General features: G+C 44.8%; 1 protein-coding gene across 3 annotated transcripts in view; it reads right to left on the reverse strand.

Annotated features, from left to right (window-relative positions):
• The window catches only part of MARCHF6 (membrane associated ring-CH-type finger 6), a 1,229,180-nt gene that overhangs the window by 429,476 nt on the left and 772,454 nt on the right, over positions 1–27,250 (reverse strand). For all 3 annotated transcript variants that reach the window (XM_082259541.1, XM_082259540.1, XM_082259539.1), the window contains one exon: positions 15,955–16,074. In XM_082259541.1, coding sequence (XP_082115667.1) covers positions 15,955–16,074 — 120 coding nt within the window. The remainder of the gene's footprint in view (positions 1–15,954; positions 16,075–27,250) is intronic.

Genomic DNA, 27,250 nt, shown 5'->3' on the forward strand with positions numbered 1-27,250 from the left:
ACTCCACATCTCGGCAAAGCGTTCAACCACTACGTCTCCACTGGGACTATGCCTAAAAAATCATTAGAGGCCCTGATAGTCACCCTCCCCAAACCAGGTAAATCTCCTGACAGTCCTGCCAATTATCGCCCAATCTCCCTGTTGAACACGGACACAAAACTATATGCAAAATTGATAGCCCAACTCCTCTCTGCAATCCTTCCCTTACTCATTCACCCAGATCAAGTGGGTTTTATACCAGGCAGGCGGCGGACGGCACCCGCCATCTCGTCGACCTTATCCAATATGCGGAGCACTGTCAAACGCCTTCTCTCTTCCTTTCCCTGGATGCGGAGAAGGCGTTTGACAGGGTCCACTGGAAATATATGGAAGAAGTCCTCTACAAATTTCGGATTATCAGGCCCTTTTCTCACTGCTATTATTAATCTTTACTCCTCTCCCAGTGCACGGGTTTGGACTTCCGGCATCACCAATAACGAATGGCACCCGCCAAGGATGCCCACTTCCCCCCTTGATTTTTGCTATGGATATGGAACCTTTGGCACAAGCCACCAGAGCGTCACAAACGATCTCCGGCATCATCATCGAAGACACGGAGCATAAAATAGGCCTATACGCTGACAATGTCATCCTCACCCTCACTAACCCTGTTGAATCACTGTCGCAAGTCATCCAATTAGTAAACACGTTAAGTTCAATATCCCTGTACAAACTGAATCACTCAAAATCCACTATGCTAAATATTGGTATAGCTCCTGACGTAGCACGCACCATCTCTTCCACTACCTCATTCCAATGGTCTGCTAACACATCTTTATCATACCTGGGCATTACTCTGACCTTCCCAAGTCATAACATCCTAAAATACAATTTTGACACCCTCGTGGGAAGGCTGACACAACGCTCAAAAGACCTGGGCCATCTTCCTGTCTCCTGGGCAGGTCGGATCGCCCAAGCGAACATGTAACTTCTTCCCCCTGTATTGTACTTACTTCGAACCATCCCGCTTCCATTTTTGACTTCTCAAATCCATAAACTACAAGGTTTAATCAATACATTTATCTGGCAACACAAAAAGCCTCGGATAAAAAAGTCACTTCTCCTTACCCCAGTATCTCGAGGAGGCTTGGGAGCCCCAGACATTAAGCAATACTATAGAGCGATCATATTAGATCAACTTAGAGAATGGTGGTCCCCACATTCAACAAAACTGTGGAAACACATTGAGACCGCAACTATAGGAGTGGATCCAAAACTCCTTCTCACAGCTATGCTACTTAACTTTAAACCCCAACACCATCATCTAGGATCTGTCAATACTGCAACAAGGGTTTGGTCAGCCACGACTAAGTCTGCGGAAGGACTACCACAGTCTATACTCACCCACCTTCCTATCTCAGCTCTGGAACTGCTATCCCCGGACCTCCCCATATTTACATGGACTGCCAAAGGTTTAAGCAACCTAAACCACATTCTCTCAAGTTCTGGCATACATTCCTTCTATGATCTTCAAAAGTCCTTTGATTTGCCACCCAACCCTCTTTTCCCATACCTAAGGATTCGTTCAATCCTCTCCAAAATTCAACTGACGTCTGAACCTTCCATATTGGATCCAATCATGAAATTCTACAACACTCCCAAACCCGCAGTTAAAGGCATATCCCTCATATATACTACACTCTTACAATCTACACAAAAAGCATCCTCTTCATCCATGGTCTTCGACAGTGCCCAGTTCACCACCCCCACATGTGTGGCACCAAGCAATGCTCACACCATTAAAAGCTTCAAGGCGCATATCCCATTGGGAATCTCTACAAAAACTATTCCACAAATGGTACTTTACCCCCTCTAGACTGGCAACTATGTATCCCACCTCGTCTCCGTTATGCTGGCGAGGTTGTCAAGTAATAGGATCACTTCAACATATCTGGTGGGACTGCACGCATATCAAACCTTTCTGGAATTCAATCTCAGCATTTCTCTCCTCCCTGTGTAACATTTCCTCCCCAACCTTACCCTCTGGATCTCCTCCTGGGTCTCTCAATTCCAACATGGCCCTCTCACATCAAAATCGTGGCTACCCATGTCCTCATAGCAGCTCGTCTAGCACTGGCGAGAGCCTGGAAATCACCGAAACCCCCCACACTAGCGGACACCCTTCTCTTGCTAAACAATCACCTCCGAATGGAATTTGCCTTCGCCAAAGCCAATCTGACCACCGCCTCCTTCTACAAGCATTGGGCACCCTGGCTCTCTGATAATAGGAGTGCTAACCTATGAATCTCCAACGGTCTCGATCTGTTTCCTGAACTCCGCCCCCAGATAACCTACATCACCCCAACTCTATTCTGTTTGGGAAATACAATTCATCCCCACGGACTGGGAACACTCCCACGCTTTATGCATCAGATGTCCACCTTTTTTTTTCCTTTTGTGGAACCTTGCCGGTACATGATCCCTCCTCTCTTAGCCCCCCCACCGATTGGCCTACCACAAGTTAATCATTGCTGACCCCAACCCATAATAATCCCCCTGTTGTACCCGGTCCTGACTACAGTTGGTTCCCATGTGGGGTAGTCAGAGCCCGGTGTACCTTAATGTTTGGTCCTCACATGGTGGAAGCTCAACACACTTATGTGTCACCGGCAAGGTTTACCTGAACTGACTTGACTCGACCTGTCATGTTCAAGTTTATTGTTTCAAATCTGTGACCATTGTGATAATTTTCTCTTCCTTATTATACTACTACAACATTTGTACTTAAGCTTCTTGCAAAAATTCCATAAAAATTTGGTTAAAAAAAAAATGAAGGAACACTATCATTGTTTAATTGTTACAAAGAATAGAACAGAATATGTAAAAAGGAAATCAAGGACGCAAAAATTCAAATTGGACAGATTGCAAAAGATAGGACAAACCCCAAAATATTCTTCAAATATATTAACGGTAAAAAGGTTAGGTCTGCGCATGTAGGCCCTTTACAAAATAATCAGCAGTGGTTGACTGGGGACAAAGAGAAGGCAAATTTATTAAATACTTTCTTCAGCTCTGTATGTACAAAGGAGCATGGAGGAGCTCATGACCATAATGAGGATGGTATTGACACAGCCCCAAATGATCCACAATGGCTCAAAAGTGATATGGTCCATAAATATTTAGACAGAATAAGGGTAGATAAAGCACCTGGACCAGATGGCATCCACCCACACATCCTAAAAGAATTTTGAGCGCTGTAATTTCAAAGCCTTTGTTTCTAATTTTTAGGGACTCGGTAAGGACTGGAAGAGTACCACTGGATTGGCGTAGGGCCAATTTGGTGCCCATATTTAAAAAGGGATCAAAGTTTTTGCCAAGTAACTATAGACCTGTCCGTTTAACTTCTATAGTCGGGAAGATACTGGAGAGTTTAATAAAAGACCACATAGATGAGTTCTTGCCAGTGGCGGCCCGTGCATAGGGGGCGCCAGGGCGCCGCCCCCCTACCCCTAAAAAAAAGAGAAAAAATGACAAAGCGAACAAAAAGTTTTACAAAAAAAAATTGGGTTCGCCGGCCTCTGTAATGGAAGTGGTGGCTGGGGGGGTTACGTCCCAGAAGAGGCGCCGATCGGCAGCCTTCTGGGGGCGTAACCGGAGCGCAAGTCTTTGCGATTGGACACCCCCACTTTCTGATATCCTGGCTGTGATTGGTCCAGTCTCCAGCCTGGACCAATCATCATCCAGGACATCCGATCCCTAACATTTGGTTTAGTGCTCTCTGGCGATGTGTGCATTTATATACATGCAAAGAACTATATCATTCTGTGAGGATCTCTTATTGAGAGCGTTCAGCCTCATTAGGCAAATACTGGACTTGCATTTGATTCATTTCATAATATTCTGTGGTCCAGGTCTTCCAATTTACCTATAGGTCACCTTGTGTCTCCGATTCATGGCCATCCCGGCACGGTGAGACACATCGCTCACTCAGCAATGTATATCGTTGGTCCTTACCATCCAGTGCTAGGTCCGCCCCTGACCGACGCTGACCAATTGGAAGCCGAGGTGTTCCCGCACTTCCGGTTTTGATCACCGTGTCGGTGGAATGCAGGCGCCGGCCCGCCCACGCCACGTCATGCGTCAGCGTGACGCACGCGTGGTTTGGGGGCGGGCCCGGCATCGGCGATCCAGGAAGCCCTTCCTGGACACCAGCTGTTACCTATGCCACTCATCAAAACACCATTGAAAAGCACACCTCCCCCAGCACACAGACAACACATTTGTCTGCTGGTAGCTGGCTGGAGAGGACGTGCAAATAGATCTGATACCATCACAAGGTAATACAATTGATTTTTTTACAACCAGGACTGCTTAACTCTTTGTTTTTAAGCCATTCCTATTTACCTTAATTAGCATGATTCACCTTTCCTGCTATTTTCAGGAAACTAGTGTGAAATCTTACAAGCTATTTTTGCCTCTCTCTTTTTAGACTGGCTCTATTTACATTGGATGAAAAGTGGCAAGATACTGCTCCTGGCTTCCTATTCATAGGACTTCAGATGGCCATACACTCGTGAGACACTTACCTGACCCTACCCCTTGCGGTCCTACAACTCCAATCAGAATTACAACCATAATCACTACATACATCGCCAGTTAGATCCAGACCAACCAGATGTTTTTATCTTCCTGTACAAGCATGTAAAGTTCAGATTTGATCAACTCTAAGTACTCACACTCTATATACAACGTATATTGTGAATTATAAAAGTATTGTGTATATGTAGATTCCATTATCCATGGCACTTATGCTCATATTCTTATATCATTAGAGTACCGCTATGAACTACCCCTGAAGAAGGAGAAAGCATATATCTTCGAAACATGTTGGGTTGCTAGGTTCTAGCGTTTGAGTTCTATTCACATCTGTCCATTGCTTGTACACTGTTTTTAATGCCACTGTTTTCTATTTTTGTACCTAATAAAGTCATTGTTGATTATATATCAGCTTTCCAATTTATATGTGCCTTTAAATTCCCAATCAGGGGAACCCCCTCTTTTTGCTATTTGTATACAGGGATGTGGCACAACTTAAACTTAGGTCAATAGCACCCCTTACTTTAACCTGATAATAGAGCTATTCGCTGAAAAAATTTGCTCCCATCCACGTCTCGGGTTTCAAATTTGGAGGTAAACCTCATGTCATAAATCTCTTTGCGGATGACATCATTCTAATGTTGACCGACCCCCCTAATATCCCTCCCCCACGTCCATAATACACTACATATGTTCAGTGCCTTGTCCTGTTATAAAGTAAAGCATTCCAAATCTTTAATACTAAACATGAACACCCCCATATCGATAAAACAGAGACTCCAAATGACCCTTCCATACACCTGGGCTGACAAAAGCATCCCGTACCTGGGAATAGTGCTCACCACCCCCCCCCCCCCCCAAACTCCACTCTCTGCAACGAAAACTACGGGCCACTGATCAAGAAGTTTGAAACTCAACTAAAGTTAATCCAAAAAGTTGAGTTTTCATGGATGGGCAGACTTGCAACCTACAAGATGCAAATAATGCCCCAGATTCTATACATGTTTTGCTCCCTACCCATGCCTGTTAAAGTTACCTTCACACTCTTTCATCTCAACTTAAAAGATTTATTTGGCAGGGCAAGAGAGTATGCAGCTCATACACCTCAAATAACAAATCAAATAAATAAAACACAAAATTGATCAGAGTAATGGGCATAGTAGACATACCAGATTATTTAACGGCTACCCATTCTGAACAATTGAAATACTTTTTCAGAAACCCTGACAACCAAACCCCCCCCCCATGGCTTGAAATTGAAAAAAGTATCCTGAAAACATACTCCCTGAGCTCCATACTATACACAGACCTATGGCAACCCCTTGCCCAGCGCAACCCTCTCCCGACGGCGATAGCTTCTATCTCTGCTTGGAGAAAAATAGCTCTCATATCCTCTTCTCCGCAAAACAAAAATCTAGATATACCCCTATGGGAACTAACTATAAAAATTACACTACAATGGTACCTCACCCCCCATAGACTTGCTAAAATATATAGTACTTCTTCGCCATTCTGCTGGTGAGGTTGCGACTCCGTTTGAACACTATTCCATATACTGTGGACATGTAATGGTATTCACAGGGACTGGAGGAAAATATTTAGTGTAATCTCAGAAATCACTGACATCACCTCACCAGATCCTGCTCTAGCCCTGCTTAACATAGACATTGACAAATTCCCTGTAATGTACCGTGACATAGTAACCAACATTCTTATATCAGCGAGATTATCTATCATGAGACGCTGAAAACAAAACATACCCCCTAACCATTCAGAGGTTCTTACCACTACCAACCAACACTATATATGGGAAAAATCCATAGCATTACAAAACAAAAACCTACATAAATTTGACTTAACATGGAAAATATGGTCTGAATGGTATAGAGTATAACCCAACATTGCTGTGTGGCTGAACCATTATTTGACATTTTCTGTCTCGGATATACCTGCTGATCCCCCCCTGTTGAGCCTTACTCCTCTCTCTACCCCACTCTCTTCTTCCCCCCCCCCCCTCTTCCTTCTCCCTTACCTCTATATCGGCCCAACACCACTTTATCTGTCTTTCTTCCTTTCTTTGTTTCTCTCACATCTTCTATGACTGACCCTATGGCAATGTACCAGTTTGTGATACTTCCCTAATACCTGAACTTGATATGCGGTACTGTTTGTTATTCCGCGATTTTGGCGGCTGCGTCCGCATTTCTTTGTTATGTCTTGAAACACAAATAAAATGAATTTAAAAAAAAAAAGATTTTACACCAAATTTGTTTTGATGCCGTGTAAGCCGCCCATGGCTTCAAACACAAAGTTTGCTTTACCATAACTGTATGCAGCATCAAACTAGCAGAGCACAAAAGGTTATCAATAGCTGCTTCTCCAAAGAAAACTGCTGAGAGCCTTAATCATGTCTTTCTTCAGGACCCTCTGCTTTATAGCTATCTCTATATTGTCGGTCCAAAGCCGTAAGGCATTGGGCACAGATGTTGGCACACTCACCGGCTTACAAGTACTGACCATATGACTTTTTTAAGTCAATATCTATAGATCTGTCAAAAGGATCTTTAAACGAGCTTGAATCATCCATGGCTACCAATTATATTTTAAGCAAGGCTGTCCAGGGCTGCATCCACCACTGGCGGATCATTTAATACTGCAGAATCTGCTTCCACTAGCGGAAAGTTTGCCCAGGCGATTCAGAGAAAACCACATTATTTTTCCCCTCTGGCCTATTTGAGGAAATCCGCAACCTGCTGACCTTCTGATTCTCTTTTTATGCAAATAGTCCCTGAAGCAGTTTCTGGAGACTAATTTGTCCAGCAAAGGGGTAGCTCCGTATGCCCAGCATTTTTCGGGCCTGTGACTTGGGGAGTGCGAATAACGCTGTATTTATGCAGAAGCTCATCCCCCACTCGAACAATGTCTTGATCTGGACGATTGACCTTGGCTCAGACTGCCTTCATTGTGTGTTTTTTTTTTTTTTTTTACAAGTACTTACCTAACCAAAGGTCTTGCCCTACAATTATATTAAATGTGTGGCATGCGATGGGCAACTGATTTTTTTCATTAGCTCCGCTCACACCCTGGCCTACCACAGCTAATGTAAGGCTAGTGATCGCTTTTAACATTCCAGATTTTATACATCCTTGCATCAGAGAGTCTGTATATGCTTTCACCCCCGCAAGAAGACCTGTGGCAGCGCTCAGAAATCCCCCACCACGTACCTGCTGAGTGTCCACTCTGGCATGGCCCAAGATGGTGCCTCCAATCCTCTAATCTTCAGCCTCTGGTGGAGCCTGTTTTCACCACAGCTGCTTGCAAGTACTCTGCTTCCCTAACAAAAGGTACTCTGTAAACTAGACACCAAGTTTCAGTCTGAGCTCCACAAAACAACAAATATTCTCTCCCATGAACTGACTGCTCTGGGAACTTTCACAAATCGCCTTGAAACAAAGCAGGATGAGCTTAGTATTGCTTATAATGAGCTGTATAGGGAGTATGAGTATTTTTCAACTGCCTTCAAACTGCTCCAAGCACAAATGGAGGATTTAGATAATCGGAAAAGTCATACTATTCTGCACATTAGAGGGGTTCCCGGAAAACCTAGCTGAATTTATCCCGGCCATGCAAAAGTTCTCATTCTTATTGCCTGTTCATGACACCTCAGCCTTTACTTGTGTTAGGAATCATAGGGTCCTACGCTCTAAACCACCACCCCTATTAGTGCACTGCACCAAATTCAAAGCCCCACACAACAAAGCATGACACTTACCAAACAGAACTGACACATCTCTTAGTGTAGCGTAGACAAGCAGCCTTATGACTGGGAGAAAGTGCAGTAAGCAGCCCGTCACAGATCAATCTGTCATATTCCCAGGTGAAATTACCACAGGCTGCACTGCATTACATCAGCAGTGCTGTTCCAGCCGAACACACAAATTACAGGGAACAGCATGTGTTCATTGGTTGCTCTGCAGAGGATATATATTATCAAGCCAGCTGCTTGATTTAACTTAAAAAAAAAATATATATATATATAATAAATATATATATATATATATATATATATATATATATATATATATATATATATATATATATATATATATATATTTATTGTGACGGTATGTGAGGTGAGGTAGTAGATAATCGCTATTTCACCTCGCATACGTTCTGTAGTGAGAGACTGAACCGGAATCTGGCCCGGGTTTTTCCAGCCTCCGTGACAGGCTAGGTTCCGGTCCAGAGATTGTGAGTTACCTGAGTCCATGCTCAGGTGAACTTTAAATGAACAGGAAAAGAGCACAGAAAGGCTCTGGCCTGAGACTCAGAAGGGGATCTGAGAGAGGAGCTCAGTTTGGACTTTAAAAGGTTTGCTTTACCATGTGTTTTTGTGGGTGATGGGGACCAGCCCTACACTGTATAGTGAGGAAAATTCCTGTATAGTTTAGCGCCGGACGGCAAGGATTTATTTTACTGTTTTGTTGTTTGATTCATATTTGCAAACCTCTGCTGAATAAAGCTGGCAACCCACCAGACTTAAGAAATTACCTGCATGCTGGCCTTACTTTCCTGGAAAAGGTGATCCCTGTGAGCTAATCACCCACAATATATATATATATATATATATATATATATATATAAAATCACAAGAATTGTGGGTGAATGCGGGTATTTTTCCAGTTGATCCTCTCCCCAGGCTTTTGAAGTGAACTTTGTAAGCGTAGACTGTAAGGTATGGAAGTTGTGAGTTGTTCATAACTTCCACATGCAAAGTAACCTAAACATGGCTGTTGTGATATACTGTTTGTTCTTTTGTGTTAGGTTTTCTTTAATGAGGATAATTAAACACAATAAAATGTAATTATGTTTAGTAGTAAGCATTATGTAATAGAACACTGTACATATAGTCAACAAGAATTTGTGAGAGAAACATTTGCCAAACCTAAAGATAAACTACCTACTTGTCATCAAATTGACCTGCAATAGTAATAAAATGTTAAAAATTTGCCAGGAAGCCGTGGCTGCAAACCCCATTTTTTAAAATCTTCTAAAGTGCAGTAGGAGGCCCAAGTCTCATTAGGATAATTATACAAATAAACTTGAAAGTCAGAGCTCTTCCATTCCTCTCTGGTTACAGGAGCATAGTTTATGGTATTAAGAAATATTCAACAAGAGTCTGATGTCACAGGTGGATGCACATGCAGGGGCTTCTAAGAGTACCCGTAAATCAAAAAGGTATATGTAGGCACCAGTGCCTGGGAAAAAGGGGGGTGGGGGAAGAGCCCTGTCGTTGATGTAGCCGATTGTGCCACTCCTCACTGACAGGAGTGATTGCAGTGCCACTCCTGTCAGAAGGAGCAGCAGACTGCTTTTGCTGGAGAGAGATTCAACCTTGTTCTCCCTCCAGCCTAAAGGGGGGGGGGGTGATAAAAAGTCAGCACCGAGACGGAGAACTCACCTCAGTCTCAGCACAGCTTGTGTACCAACCTGCTCCACCGTCCTCCACATGGGTGCCAGCTCAGTTTGTTAAACTGCAGCATATAAAGTAGACAGAAGTTATAGCAGGCCACATGACTGGAGAGGGGAAGAAGAAGCTGCCTCTCTTACTGTGTGTTATCGGTGAGTATAAGGGGAAAGGCGATGGAGGGGGGAGGGGGGGGGGGGCAACTCAATCCCCAGATCCCCTTAACCTTCACACTTATACCCCAGATGTTTTGGAACTACATTTCCCATGATGCTCAACTACACTGCAGAGTGCATGAGCATCATGGGAAATGTAGTTCCAAAACATCTGGGGTGCCAAGGTTCGCCATCACTGCCCTAGGTTGACATCGGTTTCACTGGAATGTGCACAAAATTGCATGTGTTTCTGCAATCATAAAAAAGAAAAACCGGGATGCAGTGGTACCTTTAACTCATGGACACCCCCATGCACCTTGCTTTTGCACTCATTTGCATAGTAACATACCATGCGTTTTGGTGTGGCACCATTTTTACAAAATATTAAATTTGTGCATTTTTCGCATTTACAACAGCATATTAAAATGAATAGGCTGCCCTATACATGCTGCACAAAAATGTGCATCCTCCGTCACAACTGCAAAGGTGTGAATGGAGCCTTACGGCTAGTAAAAACACACCTTAACCTCCTGTTCTTCCCTTGTCCGGACCTTGGTAGACTCCTTTTGGTGAAAATGTCTTATTTATCAGTAAGCCTTAAAAATGGATTTTTGTAAAATCTTACCGTAAAATCCTTTTCTCTTAGCTCATCGACAGACGTAGTCCTCGGTGATACACCACCTTCGGGTTATGTTACCTCCGCAGGAGCAGGACTAGACAGGAAATTAAAAAGCTCTGGCCACACCCTAGGGGCAGTCCCAGAGGGTATATCCTCTCTCTCTCTGCCTCAGCAAATCAGTTATGTGAAAAAGCAGTGCTTAGAGAATTTAACCCAACCCAACTCCAAAACAGAGGGGCGGGGACTACGTCTGTCGATGAGCTAAGAGAAAAGGATTTTACGGTAAGATTTTACAAAAATCCATTTTTCTCTAGCGCTCATCGACAGACGTAGTCCTCGGTGATACACCACCTTCGGGACGTCCCAGAGCAGTATCACAACTGAGGGGTGGGAAAATGGAAATCAAATCCCAATCTAGAAGGCCCAACCGGTGCCAACTAGAAATTTACAATGCTCATCCTTAATGATGAGACTCAACAAAACAATTTTCAAACAGAAAAAAACCCTCGAGGTAGACCACCGGTCTCCTCAAATTGCGGCCTGCAAAACCTTGCGGCCAAATGAGGCATCCGCCGATGCCGTCACATCAATTTTATAGAATTTAGTAAAGGTATGTACCGACGACCAAGTGGCCGCCTTACATACCTGGACCACTGACGCCTGATGGCGAAAGGCCCAGGAAGTAATGAGCGCTCGAGTGGAGTGCGCCCTAACAGGGAACGGAGGACTCTGACCCTTAATAGAATAAGCCTGTACCACCGTTTGTCTAATCCATTTGGCAATGGTCGCGGCAGATGCAGGCAAACCCTTTCTGGGGCCATCCGTGATCACAAAAAGTGAATCCGTCTTACGGAATGATTCCGTAGCTTTCAGGTATACCCTGATTGCCCGAACCACATCCAAGGAATGCAACGCATGTTCCCGATGATGCTTGGGCTGAGGACACAAGGAAGGTAGTACAATATCTTCATTCAGATGAAAATCTGAAACCACCTTAGGAAGAAAAGATGGCTTAGGATGAGGTACTACCTTATCCCTATGAATCACTAGGTATGGGGACTGGCATGATAATGCAGCCAGTTCTGACACCCTGCGAGCAGAAGTAATAGCCACCAAGAAGGCCACCTTCTGGGATAAAGTAAGCAAGGGAATCTCCCTGATGTTTTCAAAGGGAGGTTTCTGTAGAACCGACAAAACCAAATTAAGATCCCAGGGCGGTAAGGGCGCGCGGACTGGAGGAGCCAGGTGCCGCACCCCCTGGATGAAATTCCGCACCAAGGATTTGGTAGCTAAAGGTTTCTGAAAGAAGATTGCTAATGCTGAAACTTGACCCTTGATGGTGCTCAAGGCTAGCTTCTGCTCAACCCCTTGTTGCAAAAAGGCCAATATTCGAGACACCGAATAGGTACGTGGAGGAAATCCTAAAGATTCGCACCACGCAATGTAAGTCTTCCATGTGTGATAATAGACTTTGCTGGAAGTCGCTTTCCTTGCTTTAATAAGGGTAGGAATGACTGAAGTAGACAAACCTCTGTCCTTCAGTACTTGGGTCTCAATGGCCAGGCCATTAAAACCAGCGACTGTAAAGCACGAAGGTAAATAGGTCCTAGAGACTACAGACACTCCCTGAGACGAAGTTCCCACGGAACGTCTGCGACTAACATGTCCAAGTCGGCCAGGCCGGCTTGAAGAGGCCAGCCTAGAATTTCTAGGACCACTGGCGCTGATAGGATCTGAACCAGGCGTCCCTAGAGCTATCTGGCCCCGACCATCCGAGAAAGTCTGGTCGTTTTCTGTTCCCACACATTTATCAGATACCTGATAGTTATCAGGAAAGGTGATCTTTTCTGGTTGAACCTCAGGGACCGAAGTCACCCGACTAGAGGCTACTTGGCCTATCTGGTCAATCAGATCCGATTCCTGTGAGGTATCGGGACTAATCTTAGGAAAAGGTAAAGGAAAAGATCTATACAGGGAACGGTAACTACCGCTTCCTGTACTTAAATGTTGGAAGGGAAGAATCGCACCGGTAGTAGTGGTAGATGCTCGATCTAATGTCCTGAATACCGGTGAAAACGTCCCCCCACCCTGAAATCGGGTGGGGGCGCACCTTCAGGCTGTGTACTCCTTTACTTCGGGTTTGGCTGGGTTGGTCCTCTGCTTGTCCGACCATCCCTTCTTGAACCCTCCTGGAGGAGTCTTGCCTTTCCCGGGAGTACCAGCCGGGCGCCCTTTATGGGCGGTAAAGAAAGGTCCTCGCTTGTTGCGAGGTCCCTTAACTTTTGCAGCCTGTGGCAAAAAAGTACTCTTGCCCCCGGTGGCATCCTTAATGATTTCATCTAGGTTGGCTCCAAATAGACGATTCCCCTGAAAAGGGAGATTGGTCAAAGTCTTTTTGGAACCTAGGTCAGCTGACCAGCATTTTAACCACAGCACACGTCTGAGGATCACTGCTAACTTAGATGCATGCCCTAACAAGGGAGTAGTGTCCAAGGCTGCGTCACAGATAAACCGTAGCCCTTGTATGATCTGTTCTATCAAATCAGATGTCTCCTGGGGAATATCTTTTCCCCTAAGATCTTGGCGTACCATTTTCGCCCATTCCGTAAGTGTCTGGGAAACTAGACCAATAACAATTACTGGTCTAAATGCTGACCCTATCAGAGAAAAGATAGTGCGGGACTCCGCTTCTATCTTTCGATCCACCGGATCCTTAAAGGACGAAGTGTCCTCCACTGGAATAACCGTGGCTTTATTCAGCCTGGAAATAGGCGGATCCACGACTGGTGGTACCGTCCATTTCTTAATGATGGATTCCTCAAACGGATAGCGTCTAGCAATACGCTTGGAAATAGTAAAGGTACGTTTAGAATGCTCCCATTCTCCTTTAATCTGATTACCAAAACATTTAGGTACAGGAAAAGCCTTCGCCGTCTTGATGGGCTTATTAGTCCCAAAAGGCCTTTCTGTTTCAGTTGCCTCTGCCGGTAAAGCCTCAAGTTTTAAGGTTTCTTGCACTGCCACAACTAGTGCGTCCACCAATGCTTCTTCCTGAATTATAGCAGGAGAAGAAGCGTCCTCCTCACTGTCTGAGGGGGCTTTACCTGGGATAACAGCCCTTGCAGAGGAACCTGCAACTGCAGTGACCATCTCTGAATCAGAGTCAGAGGTGTCAGATAGTATAGGGGTAGGCGGGGGTCGCTTCCTTGACCCCCGTCCCTGACAGGCCGCCTCCACCCGAGCCACCATAGACTCCAAAATTGCTGTAAATGACTCTATACTCTGTGCACCGGCGGGTCCCGAGGCCCCCTCGAGGGAAACAGGTGGGGGAATATGTGTGGCAGGGTCCATAATAACTCCAGTTACTTCCTGGATGATATAATTCAAAAGTAAAGAAAAAACTTTTTTTTTTTTTGACCCTCAGTGCCACAAAAAAACCCCTTAGTGTTACCTGCTAGGGATCCCTATCGATCGAGAGAGAGAGAGATAGACCCCCAGGCTCACCACTTGATGTTCAGAGTTAAACTGCAACAGCTTACAGCGCTGTCTTAGACAAACAGGAAGTCTTTTGGCTGGCTGCCCAGGAAGAAGGGAGGCGGCTCCGCCCCTCTGCACGCCTTCCGGCGCCTCCCCCAAGCTCCACGAGGTGTAGAATCACCTCAAACATGGCCGCCCCCATGCTGGAGACACGAGGCTACGCCAAAATGGCGGCTCGTGCGATCCAGCAAAAAAAATGGCGGCGGCCTGTGCTGACTAGCGGTGTGCTGCAGGCACACAACACTCTCTCTGCATGGGGATATGGCGTGGTTGGCGGTACCGGCCCTGGCGGACCGCATGGCCGTTCGGGAGGCCTGCTAATAGCTGGAGATCTGATTTGGAAGGCAGTCTACATGTCCATGGCTTCTGACTGGTAGGTAGCTTATACTTAACCCATAAGATTCCCAGAATGCCACAGATTACATCTTTAAAACATGTATACAATAGATTGTTAGCTCCCAAACCAAGCCTCCTGGCTTTTTGCACACATAAAATCACACTCAAAGTAGGAGGATTTGTGACATGTTATAGGATAGAAAGAACTCTTTCTTACCATACAGAGAGGGGCCCGCGTTCACCACAAAACCCGTTAGGGAAAAAGGGGGAACATACTACTCACCATACCGGAACCAGGCGGGCACCAACTCCTGACAGTACCCCTCTCCACCGGAGCGGGAGGGCTGTCGACCGATACGGACGCCGTGACTCATGGTCTTTGGCGTTTCAGCGAGACGTTTAACTCGCGGGTTCAGTCCTTTTAATGGGACTTTGTCGCGGCCGACCCAGCGCGGAGCTATGGCCTGCACGCGCTCGTAGGCTGAACTGGGGTGACCACCGGATCTCGACATCCAGCCCGTCGCCCAGTTCAGCTTTCTTGCTTGAAGATCTCACAGGAACACTGGAGAAAAAAGCTGTCTAAAAATCCTTTTAGAAAAAAATTCTTGCCAGGACCTAAGATCCCAGCAAGGTATCTAGGTCCTTACTCCTAACTAGACAGAAAATAACTGATTTGCTGAGGCAGAGAGAGAGAGGATATACCCTCTGGGACTGCCCCTAGGGTGTGGCCAGAGCTTTTTAATTTCCTGTCTAGTCCTGCTCCTGCGGAGGTAACATAACCCGAAGGTGGTGTATCACCGAGGACTACGTCTGTCGATGAGCGCTAGAGAAAATGTTATTCACATGAACAACCCACTTTAAACAGGAGGGAGGCAAATACCTCCAAAGCATTAAAGTGATTGTAAAGTCTCAGTTTTTTTTGTAAAAAATAAACATGTCATACTTACCTGCTCCGTGCAGTGGTTTTGCACAGGGCAGCCCTGATCCTCCTCTTCTCAGGTCCCTCTTCGGTGCTCCTGGCCCCTCCCTCTTGTTGAGGGCACCCAAGCCAAGCCACAGCTTTGTGTGTCGACGATTCAGACAAGGAGCTCTGGTCTGACCCCCCCCCCGATTGGCTAACTTTGATTGACAGCATAGAATGCATTGAGATATATATATAAAAAAAAAAAAAAAAATCCTTCGGACCCAGCAACCACTTCAACATAAAAAAAATAGGTTAGAAAATGTGCACATTTTATGTGACAGTGTATAAAATGTAATATTACCACCGATAAGACAAATCTCCTGAGATGTCTATAAATTGGCAAATGAATCATTTCTTGGACTGGGTTAAAATCTGGATCATTCAAATTTCTTAGAAACCACAGAACTCCTGGTCTGAGAACCTGCAAAAAAAAAAAAGAGAAAAAAAAATAAGACAAAAACAAAATGTAGAAAACAAATAGACTTTTGTTAAAATACATACACAGGATATACACAATCAGTGTGGGCAGCAAAAGTGATTCACATTTTAGTTGTGCAGGGTAGGGCTGTTTTTTGCATATCAAATGTATTTTAATCCAAGATTACTTTATTGAGGTTTTCCAATACAAAAAAGTAACAGCTGCATACAAACCACTTCACCCCAGGAAAGACAAGTCAAATATAAATTTATGGAAGGAATCAGAGTCAAAGATGTAACCAAGAGAAATGAAATAACATTACTAGAATGTATAGCCATGTCTGTATGATAGCCAAGGTTCCCAACATTGCTATAACTTAAACTGTGTACCATCTCTGAATGCCAGTAATTGCTTGTAACTTAGAATTATATTAAGATGACATTTGATTTCAGAGAGACTAGGGGGTCAAGGAAGATTTCCATTTTTTTGACCAGCATAAGGCGTGCCACTGCCAGTATGTTCACAGCATTAGGTCTAGCTTGCGTTGGAATTTTGCTCATATTTACATATGGATTGCCTGTTCCACCTTAGCTTTAGTGAAAAACCCAGTTACCTTGGAAAGAAATCTAAAAACTGAACCACAGCATAGTGGATAAGGTCCCCACCTGACCCTCAAGCAAAGGTCATCACCCACAGTGGGAAATCTAGCAATGACATACAGTGTTCGGTACCATCTAGGGTGAATCTTTTGAGCCATTTCCCAGTGGTTAACACATGTGGAAAATGAGTAATTGTATAGGATGACTTTTTGCCATTGCGCCTCCGTGTAAGAGACTTGAAGTTTGAATTCCCATATTAGCACGGGGGGGTTGGTGAAGGTCAGCTTGGAGTTGAGTTTGTGAAAGAATAACTAAATACCTCTGGTTGACTTGTAAGACTGGTTTCAGAAGGACCAAATCGAGAAGGGCAATTTCAGTAGGGGTATAAGGTGCTGTTTAAGGGTATGGAGCTAATCTGGCATAGGGAAAAAAGTGTATGGTGGAAATAGAGAAACTTTGCTACAGTTATAAAAGTTATCAATTTTCCATCCTCTTTAGTGGTATGAATGCCTTTATGCTCCCAACTTTGGAAACATATATCTGATATTAGAATTTGAGATATGTCAAGGGTTATATGCATAATGGTCTCCTTGGGGGACTGACTGCTGACTTTAGTGTAATAGTTTAATGCATCTAGGGATGCTGAAATAATCAGGTGTGCAATATACTGTACTCAATATTGAGTAGGGGCAGCCCACACCAAGGACCTTAAGCTACCTAAAGGAACCACACTGCTAGCTCTAACATGCACCACATTTTAACATTAGGGAAACCAATGCAGGATTTAATTTGATTGATTAGAGCGGCTATGTGGTAGTCTTAAAGGATCAAAAGATCCACACCTAAAGACCTGTTTTTCATTAAAACAGTGGGAAAACACCTGACTCTCTTACCCAACCAAACACAATTGGAGATCTTAGCTTGCATTTTGTGGAAAAATCCCTCTGGAATGTGAATGGGTAGGGTTCTAAAATAGTAAAGAATTTTGAATGAGAATGGTAATTTTGAATGCAGTAAGTCTGCCCATCCAGGAGGGATAACACTCTTTCCATTTCATGGTGCCAAGATTACTTAAATGACCTAAGAGATCCTTTGGCACAAAGGAAAGGGAGGGTATTCTGAAGGTGGGTCTGGATGGCTAGATCAACAATATTACCTAAAACACTAGATTTAGTGGCACTGATTTTGTAATAGGAAATGTTGGAGTATTTCATATGCCCTTGGCAGAGAGAGAGCCAAATTGGTGAGAGTCAGAATAATGTGTTCAACAATGTGATCGTATGTTTAGAACTGTTAACTCTCATGCCCTCTAACTGACAATCTGTTTGAAACTTTTCAGCTAGTGGTTCCAAATGGAACGGGAATATTGTTATCTATAAGGAACTAGTCGGAAAACAATCCCTAGGTGAAGACATAAGCTGATGGTTGGGTATACAATGCAGATATAGCTGAATGGAGCGCACCCGAGAAGCCAAATCTGTGCAATACTTGGTCTAGTTAGCCCTAATGTATCATGTCAAATGTCTTCTCTGCATCCAGTGTAAGGAAGAGAGAAGGGTGACCAGAGGATTTTGAGTGGTGCAGAAGGTTCAGGATGTGCTTGTGGCATCTGGAGCTTGACTGTTTGGCATGAAACCTATTTGATCTTAGTCAAGCAGGGTAAAAAAAAAAAAAACAAAAAAAAAAAAAAAAACTAGTGATTCTGTTGGCAATGAGCTTTGTATAGATCTTTAGATCCATATTCAGTAGGGATATCAGCCTGAAGTTTTGGGGAGAATCTTGCTCTTTCCCTGGCTTAGGGAGTGTCACAATAGTGGCTGAAAACATCTCTGGAGGAAAGGATCCTGAGGACACAGCAGCATTAAAGACCTTCTTTATATATGGGGAAAGTAAATTCAGACAGTTTACAATTTTCTGCGGAATAGCCATCTGGACGTGGGGATTTGTTGCGGGAAAGAGTTTTGACCATAACCTCAATGTTGTGTAAAGGGTTGGTACATAGATTGAAATTCAGTCTGGGTCAATGTTGGAAGGTAGATGGACTCCAAGAACTCCATAATGAGTTCAGGTGTGGGTTGGGCGGTAGATGCATCATCCTTCAAATTGTATAATTTACTATAGTAGGAGCTAAAAGCATCCACTATATCTTTTGGGTTCAGGAGTTTCCCACCTGTAATGGGATGGTAAAGATATGATATTCTGTGTTTATTAAAGACCTTTTCTTTGATTTGGTTGGCGAGGAGTTTGTTGACCTTATTGCCAAGGACATATTGGTTTGATTTCAGCGTTCTAAGATGGTTATCATGTTGGGAAATGAGTAAAGACTGCATGCCTTGTCTGGCTTTTCACAATTGGGAGCTGGTAGATGGGGAAGGCTGTTTTTTATTCTCCGTCTCCAAAGTATAAATATGTTTTCACAGGTTTTTTAAGCTACTGTGTCCTGCATTTTTTTGCAGGAGAACACATTTTGACAAGATCACATCTTATATAAGCTTTATGTGAGTTCCACACCAAGTGATATCTGAAACCAACTTTTCATTATGTGCTCCTTAATGTGACCAAGTATGAGATTACAGTTTTCTGACAGAGACATCAAGTAGACATCATTGCATCATCTATTGGCCCTAGTTTCCACAAGGTCTCCGGTAATTGTAATAGAGACAGATGCATGGTCTGACCATGTAATGTCAAATATTTTGGATTCACTTATACTCTGCAGCAGAGATTTGTCTACTCAGAGAGTGAGAGTTGAGCATGTGGAAAAAAAAAAAAAAAGGATCAGTCCTTTTCTGAGGCACCACACGTCGAATAGACTGGACGAAAAAATAAAACTCTGGAGAGGCTATCTCCAAGAGCGGTTACGTGTGGGGTCTGACATGTCGAGGAGCTGTTTCGGAATGGCATTAAAGCTGCCACTGGACAGCCTTGGCTTTTTTAACCACTTCAATACAGTGCACTTTCACCCCCTTCCTGCCCAGGCCAATTTTCAGCTTTCAGCACTGTCACACTTTGAATGACAATTGTGCGGTCATGCTACACTGTATCCAAATTCAATTTTTATCATTTTTTTTTAACACAAACAGAGCTTTCTTTTGGTGGTATTTAATCACTGCTGTTCTTTATTTCTTACTAAAAAAAATAAAAAAAGAGAAAATTTTGAAATTGTGATTGTTTTTCCTTTTTTCTGTCAGTAAATTTTTAAAATACGTAATTTTTCTCCTTCACTGATGAGCACTGATGAGGCGGCACTGATGAGTTGGCAATTACAGCCACTGATAAGCATATTTTGATTGGTTTGCGCAAAAGTTATTGCTTTTACTAACTACGGGAAAGATTTATGTCATTTTTATTGTTTTTTTTTTTATTAGTAATGGCAGCGATCTGAGATTTTTTGGGGGACAGTGACATTGCGGCGGACAGATCGGACCCCTAACTGACATTTTCGACACTTTTGGGGGTACCAGTGACATTACTACAGTAATCAGTGCTAAAAATATGCACTGTTACTGTAATAATGACACTGGCAGGGAAGGGGTTAACATTGTTGGTGATCAAGGGGTTAAATGTAAGCCTAGGGGAGTGATTCTAACTGTGGGTGTGGGGGGGGGGTTGGGCTTGTGAGATGAACACAGAGACATGTGATCCTATATAGCAGGATCACATAGCCTCTGTGATCATCCGAGGGAGGACAGACGGCTGTGTTTACATCAGCCAAACGTCCTTTTCTGTCAGCAGGGAGAGATCGAGAGTGTCAGGTGGCAATCGGAGCCACCAGACATGCGCCAGCTTCCCAGGTGACGATCAGGGGTGGGAGCGTGTCGCCGGCGGCACACACTCGCCCCCTAGCTCCTCCCAGGCAAATGATGTACCGATACGTGGTTTACCTGGGAGAGCCAGCTTTCCGACGTGTATATGTACAGTATACGGTCGGCAAGTGGTTTAAAAAAAAAGGAAAAAGCTTTCACATTTGGCAGGTAAACATTTATCAGCTTATAAACTTTGTTATTGAGTTCACATCTCAAAATGATGCAGTGTCCTTGGTCATCCTTATCCAGGGAGATCAATTTGAAGGCCACTGAGTCTTTTACAGCTATAAGCGTTCCTCTTTTTTGGAAGGTGCATTGGAGTAGAAAATGTGAGGGAAATTTCTATGCTGCAGAAAGAGGCGGACTGGATAGAAAAATGTGGGTCTCTTTTAATGCATAAAACATCACCCTGCAGATTCTTAGCCTCTTTCTAAAGCATCCTCTGTTTCGTGGGGCTATTGAGGCCTTTCACATTGAACAAACAATAGGGAACCTGATGGTTTCAACCCACTTCTTCATCCTGCCATTCAGGCATCTGAAGAAATTATGGGGAAAAGTCCAGGGCTGGCGTAGGGTCATTGTCCAGAATTCATAATTTTTTAATTACAGCTAGACCTTCTTCGGCTGTAGTGACTGCGACTGTGTCTCCCTCGTGCTCAATAATAAGCTTATGGGTATAAGCTGGGTAGTTCCATCTATAGGGAATCCAATGGTTTTGCAGTGTTTTTGTGATGTTGTCATTAGGTTCTCTCTCTTTTGTATAGTGTAACAGGACAGATCAGCAAGGTGGGTAAGCCCCTGTAGGCAATCAGGTAGACAGTCTGTTTCTGATCAGGGACAGAAAATGTTCCTTCATGTGGTAGTAATGTATTCGGACTATAGTGCCCCTAGGGAGATGCTCAGGCACATGTTTAGGCTTTGGGAAGCCTGTGGATTCGGTCTACGACCAGATTTTCAGGATGGAGAGTCTGGTAGCAACGCACTGAGGATGTTGGAGAAATAGACCTTCCCATCTTACGGTTTAACAGATTCTAGGATGCCCCATTTTATTTATTTATTTATTTTTAAGTATCTTTATTTTTGAGTATTCAGAAAATACAATAGGAAATCTTGAGGAACAACATACTCCAATATAATTCAACTCTGATGAGAGATCACTCAGGCATGAACGAGCAGTTTACATCAACCCAGAAAATGGTACATGATATAACATCACTAGTAGCTAGACACTATGTAGGGCTTATCAAGAAAATATAAAGAGGGGGGGGGGGGCGTGGCTGCTGGCGCAGAAGATGGCTGCTATGTGAGCTAGCTCCGCAAGCCACCCGAGACACGCTGCAACAAGGGCTCAACCAGCTCTGGTACCTGTCTCCACTGGTCCGCTGACACCCGCAGACACCGCCGGGATGACCCGCCGGAAGAAGGAACCTGTGCAAATGTCTAAACTATCCGGATACTTTATCTCACAGGCACATGGTCTCCACCAAGATGGTGCCGGAGGCCCGGGACGCATGCAGAGCTCCAAGCAGGGAGCCGGTCTGCTTCCGAAACTGACGCCGTTTCAGCCGCCACTCCCGGAGCGCAAAGTGATCGGGAACCTGGACATCGGCCAGTCCTCAGGCACTCCATCGCTGCCATCACCGTCCTCCAGAAGCCCTGCAAAAAACAGGCAGAGAAGGGACTCCCAGCCATCCGACTTCCCTGGTGCAGCAGGTATGGATCTCTCTCCTCATCTCCCGGCACTAGCAGCACAGCTACCCTCAGTTATGGATCCACTGGCTACACATTCCACGGGGGGCAACCCCATATCTGAAGCTGCAATGAGGGATATGCTGTTCTCCCTGCGGACCTCAATGCAGGCGGACATGCAGCTGCAGACAAGGCAGACAACAGCAGAAATCTCTGATCTGGGGTCCAGAAGTGACCATGTAGAACACTCTGTCCAAAGCCACACTGAATCCATCAACTCTGTGATTGACAGATTGAACTCTCATACTGAGGAGATCTCTTGGCTAAAAAATAAAGTGGTGGATCTGGAGGATCGCTCCAGATGTAACAACATCAAACTGAGGGGCATATCTGAAGCGATCTCTCTTGATCACCTGCAACAACATATCACTTCTCTCTTTAAATTGCTGGTACCTTCTCTGTCTGACTCGGAACTACATATCGATAGGATCCACAGACTGCCTAAGCCCACTTTCTTGGAGTCTAATGTGCCTAGAGATGTCTTGCTCAGGGTCCACTTTTTTACCGCAAAAGACAGAATAATGCTGGCCTCCAGGCAACGGGGCACACTTACAGAACCCTACTGTGACGTTCAACTGCTGCCTGACTTTTCCAAACACACATTGCAGGCCAGGCGCAACCTATCTACCATAACTAAGGCATTGCACAACCATCAAATACAGCACACATGGAGGTACCCAGCGACGCTTTTAGTGACACACGGAGGATCCACCACAACGATCAAATCGCTAGATGACGGAATCGCCATGCTCAGGAGATGGAATATCCTACCTTTGGACGGTGCCACAGCATCTGATCACTCGCCCATACGGCCACTGGATGAGGAATCGCATGTGGCCTCCCGCAAACGGCCCTCCAGGCCTTCTTCCACTCAACCTAGCCCTAGCCGCAATTGAACCTACGCGTTCGTGTCTCTGGCCTTTGAAAGATGTTCTTTCACCTGGCCCTCCCTTGGTTTCTATGCAAGTTTTCTCGCTCTCGGGTTGCCAAGATGGCCCTTTTTTAGACCTTGTTCTGGTTTTTCTTTTTTTTTTGCTCCATTTTTCTTTTTTTCTCTGTTTCTCAATGTTTTTGGCTCTTTTTTAGTTATCAACATGGGTGACGTTTGCTCTATCTTGGTCCTATTCCCAGCACCATGACCATCAAGCTACTGTCCATTAATGCCAATGGCCTGAATCACCCGGCCAAGAGACATTCTCTTTGGAAGGAAGCCATCTCTCACAGTGCTGATGTGTTGGCGGTTCAGGAAACCCACTTTCACACTGATGCAACGCCTTACTGTGGACACAAGGCTTACCCGCACATCATTTTGACGTCCAACACCGAAAAACCGAGGGGTGTGATGGTGGCTTTCCGGGACTCCCTAACAGTTCGGATACACAAGACAGTTTTGGATCCTGAAGGCAGGTATATCATTGTGACCTGTGATCTCAACGATCTGCCGCTTACTTCAGTGACCATCTATGCTCCAAACGCTCACCAGATCCGTTTCATGCGCAGGATTCTCAAGCCAGTATCTGGGATGCAGTACGATCATTTGTTGATGTGTGGGGACTTTAATGCTGTTGTCGACCCCGGGTTGGACTCCTCGGCGTCCCCCCGGAGCCGACAACAGTCCTTGGGAAATGTGTTCCATGAGGAAAAGCTGTTTGATGTGTGGAGGTGCCACACCACGGAGAGGGATTACTCGTTCTTCTCCGCTAGGCACAACTCCTATTCCCGTTTGGACATGTTCTTTGTGGACATGTTTTTACTGGACAAAGCTTCCTCCTCTGCAGTCAATGACATAACGTGGTCAGACCACGCTGCTGTGGAATTTACTATAGAGGAAGCAGCAAAATGTACTAACTCCTACATTTGGAGGTGTGACGTTCGTATGCTGCAAGATGAGAAGTGTAGGGCTCACATATCTAAGCAATTGCAGGAATTCCACCAACTTAATGACTCCTCTGTCTCCGACCCGTGGGTGCTGTGGGGTGCACAAAAGGCCTTCCTATGGGGGGTGTACATCCAGCAGCAGGCATGGCTTCGGAGACAGAGGAAGGACAAAATCTCCCTGCTGACGCACAAGATTCACACCTTGGATGCTGACAACAAACTCGATTCCCACTGAATCTAGGTCCCAAACCATTATCACACTGAGACAGGAGCTCCGCCTCCTGCTCTTAGAGCTCTCAAATAGGCATTTCCACTATCTAAAGCAAAAATACTACTGCCAAGCTAACAAGGCTCGCAAATTCTTAGCTTCCCAAGTTAAGCGCAAACAGGCTAAAGCCAGAATTCCCCATCTACTCCACAAATGCAACCAAAATTACTCACCCACAAGCCATAGCGGACAAATTTGCAGATTTTTACAGTTCCTTATACAACCTAGGAGATGACCCCTCAGACACAGCCGTCCGCGGAGGATATTCATCATTTCCTTCCCAGAGTATCCCTCCCTTCCCTGTCTGCTCACCAACTGCACCTCCTCAACTCCCCTATCACGCATACCGAAGTCCACTCTAGAATCGCCTCATTGCCGAAGGGAAAATCACCTGGCCCTGACGGTTTCTCCAACGAGTTCTACCACCTCTTCGCCCAACACTTAAGCCCTACCATGACAGCGGTTTACAACAAGGCCATGGAGGTCTCCTCACTACCCTCAGACATTCTAGGTGCCCACATCGTCATCTTGCCCAAACCTGGTAAAGACCCCAACAAACCAGCTAACTTCCGCCCCATTTCTCTCCTGAATTCCTGAACAAGGACCAAATGGGATTCACTCCGGGTAGGCAGACGTCCGACGCTACTAGGAGACTTTTGGGCATCATGCACCAAGCGCAGTCCACCAAAACCCCATCTGTGTTACTTACCCTGGACGCCGAAAAGGCATTTGACAGGGTCCATTGGGGGTACATGAAAGCCACCCTGCAAAAGTTTGGCTTCTCAGGCCCCATCATATCCGCTATTATGACCCTCTACTCGTCCCCTACGGCACAAGTATATACGTCAGGCATACTGTCTAAAAAATTCAAAATAACGAACAGTACAAGGCAGGGATGCCCACTATCCCCCATGATATTTAATTTAATTATTGAACCCTTGGCGGAGACCATACGATCCCAACCCTTAATCACAGGTTTCCAACTGCCGTCATACCACCACAAAATCAACTTGTTCGCTGACGACATCATTATGATGCTCACCCACCCGGACAAATCATTACCAGAGGCGTATGCCACACTCCAAGATTACAGTAAGGTATCATTCTATAAACTTAATGCCTCCAAATCCACTGTCCTTAACATGGGAGTCCCTAACCAAACCCAATCCAAGCTCCAAATGTCCATCCCCATACCCTGGTCCACTGAGAGCATCCATTATTTAGGTATCGACCTACCAGCTGATCCCCTCAAGTTACTGTCTATCAATATCAATAGGATAATAACCAAACTCACAGCAAATATCTCCACTATGCACAACCCCTACATCTCTTGGAGTGGTAGGGTAGCAGCTTTTAAAATGTTCATACTGCCCCAGATCTTATATCTCTTCAGAGCGCTTCACATCCATTTTTCCGGTGACACCTTTTTAAATTGTCCAGGCTGATAACCTCCTACATCTGGGGAGGAAAACAACCTCGTTGTGACTTCTCAATATTGGCAAGGAAAAAACAATTTGGAGTCGCTGTTGTCCCTGATATTCCTGCTTACTACAGGGCCTCAATTCTGGCACAACTGAGACAATGGCTCACAGTTGAGGAATCGCCTATGTGGGCGGCTCTGGAGAAAGATGTGGAACCGACAAAGGATCTAAGAACTTTGCTCTGGAGTGATAGATGGATGGAGTGGCGGCTCACTGACCTACCGCCTACAATGCAGGCGGCACTGCGAGTGTGGCGTCTCACTCCGGCGTCCCCTGACGCAAGAGACATTACTGCCACATCCATGTTACCTCTGACTGTACTTCTCCCCTACCTACCTGACCTACCGGTACACCTACTCACCAAGTGGAACATCAATTCCATTAACTCCTTTTATGACAATGGCTCTTCCATCCCCTTAGTGGACATGATTACCAGATACGGCATTCCACAACACATGCACTTCCACCTTCTACGTATATCTCACTTTTTAAGGGCTCATCCTTTGCTGTCTATCTCGGTGGATGGCAAAATATGGGACCTTCTCACGGCGGCGACTCCAAACTCCCCCAAATTATCGCATTACTATGACGTCTTGCTGGATAACTCCAAATTCCATAAAACCACTCATATGTTTAAATGGGACAGGGATTTGGGCACTATGTTCTCTATCCAACAATGGTGATCCGCCCTTGCCACAATCTATAAATATTCGCATTGTGCGAATCACTGGGAGATGACTCAGAAACTCACGAACAGATGGTATTATACCCCCATACCATCTTGCTGGCTTCTCTCAATCCTACCCCCAACTATGTTGGAGGGACTGCTCCCAAGTAGGGACCCTAATCCACATTCTATGGTCCTGTCCATCATTGACGAGCTACTGGAATCAAGTTTTTAAGTTTATGTCCACACACACAGGTTGCTTGCTAAAACCATCCCCAGAGTTAGCCTTACTACACTTGGGAATTGATCGACTACCGGTAGTGTATAGGCCCTGGGTCACACATGTGCTTCTTGCAGCTCGCACGGTTGTCCTCCGGAATTGGAAGACTGTAGAGGCCCCAAACTTAGCCGATGTGGTTCAGTTACTTCAATTAAACTACCAATTGGAAAAAGCTCTAGCGGTCAACAGGATGAAGCTACAATCCTTTAATGTCCATTGGGACTTTTGGGCTGTAACAGCGCCATGACTCTACATGTACCATTCTGATGTTTGCCTGAAGTTTTGTTTTTTTTTGCTGTTTGATGTTGGCTATGGTAAATGTAACCTAATGTTATGACTGACTTTACTCGCAGATGTCATCACTTCTTGCTTATAATGTTGAGAAATTTATTATTTGTACCATTTCCTTTATTTTCTTTGTTATGTTTAAAACTTGAATAAAAATTACTTA

Source organism: Pelophylax lessonae (assembly GCF_965119305.1).
Source record: "Pelophylax lessonae genome assembly, chromosome: 5".
NCBI lineage: Eukaryota > Metazoa > Chordata > Amphibia > Anura > Ranidae > Pelophylax > Pelophylax lessonae.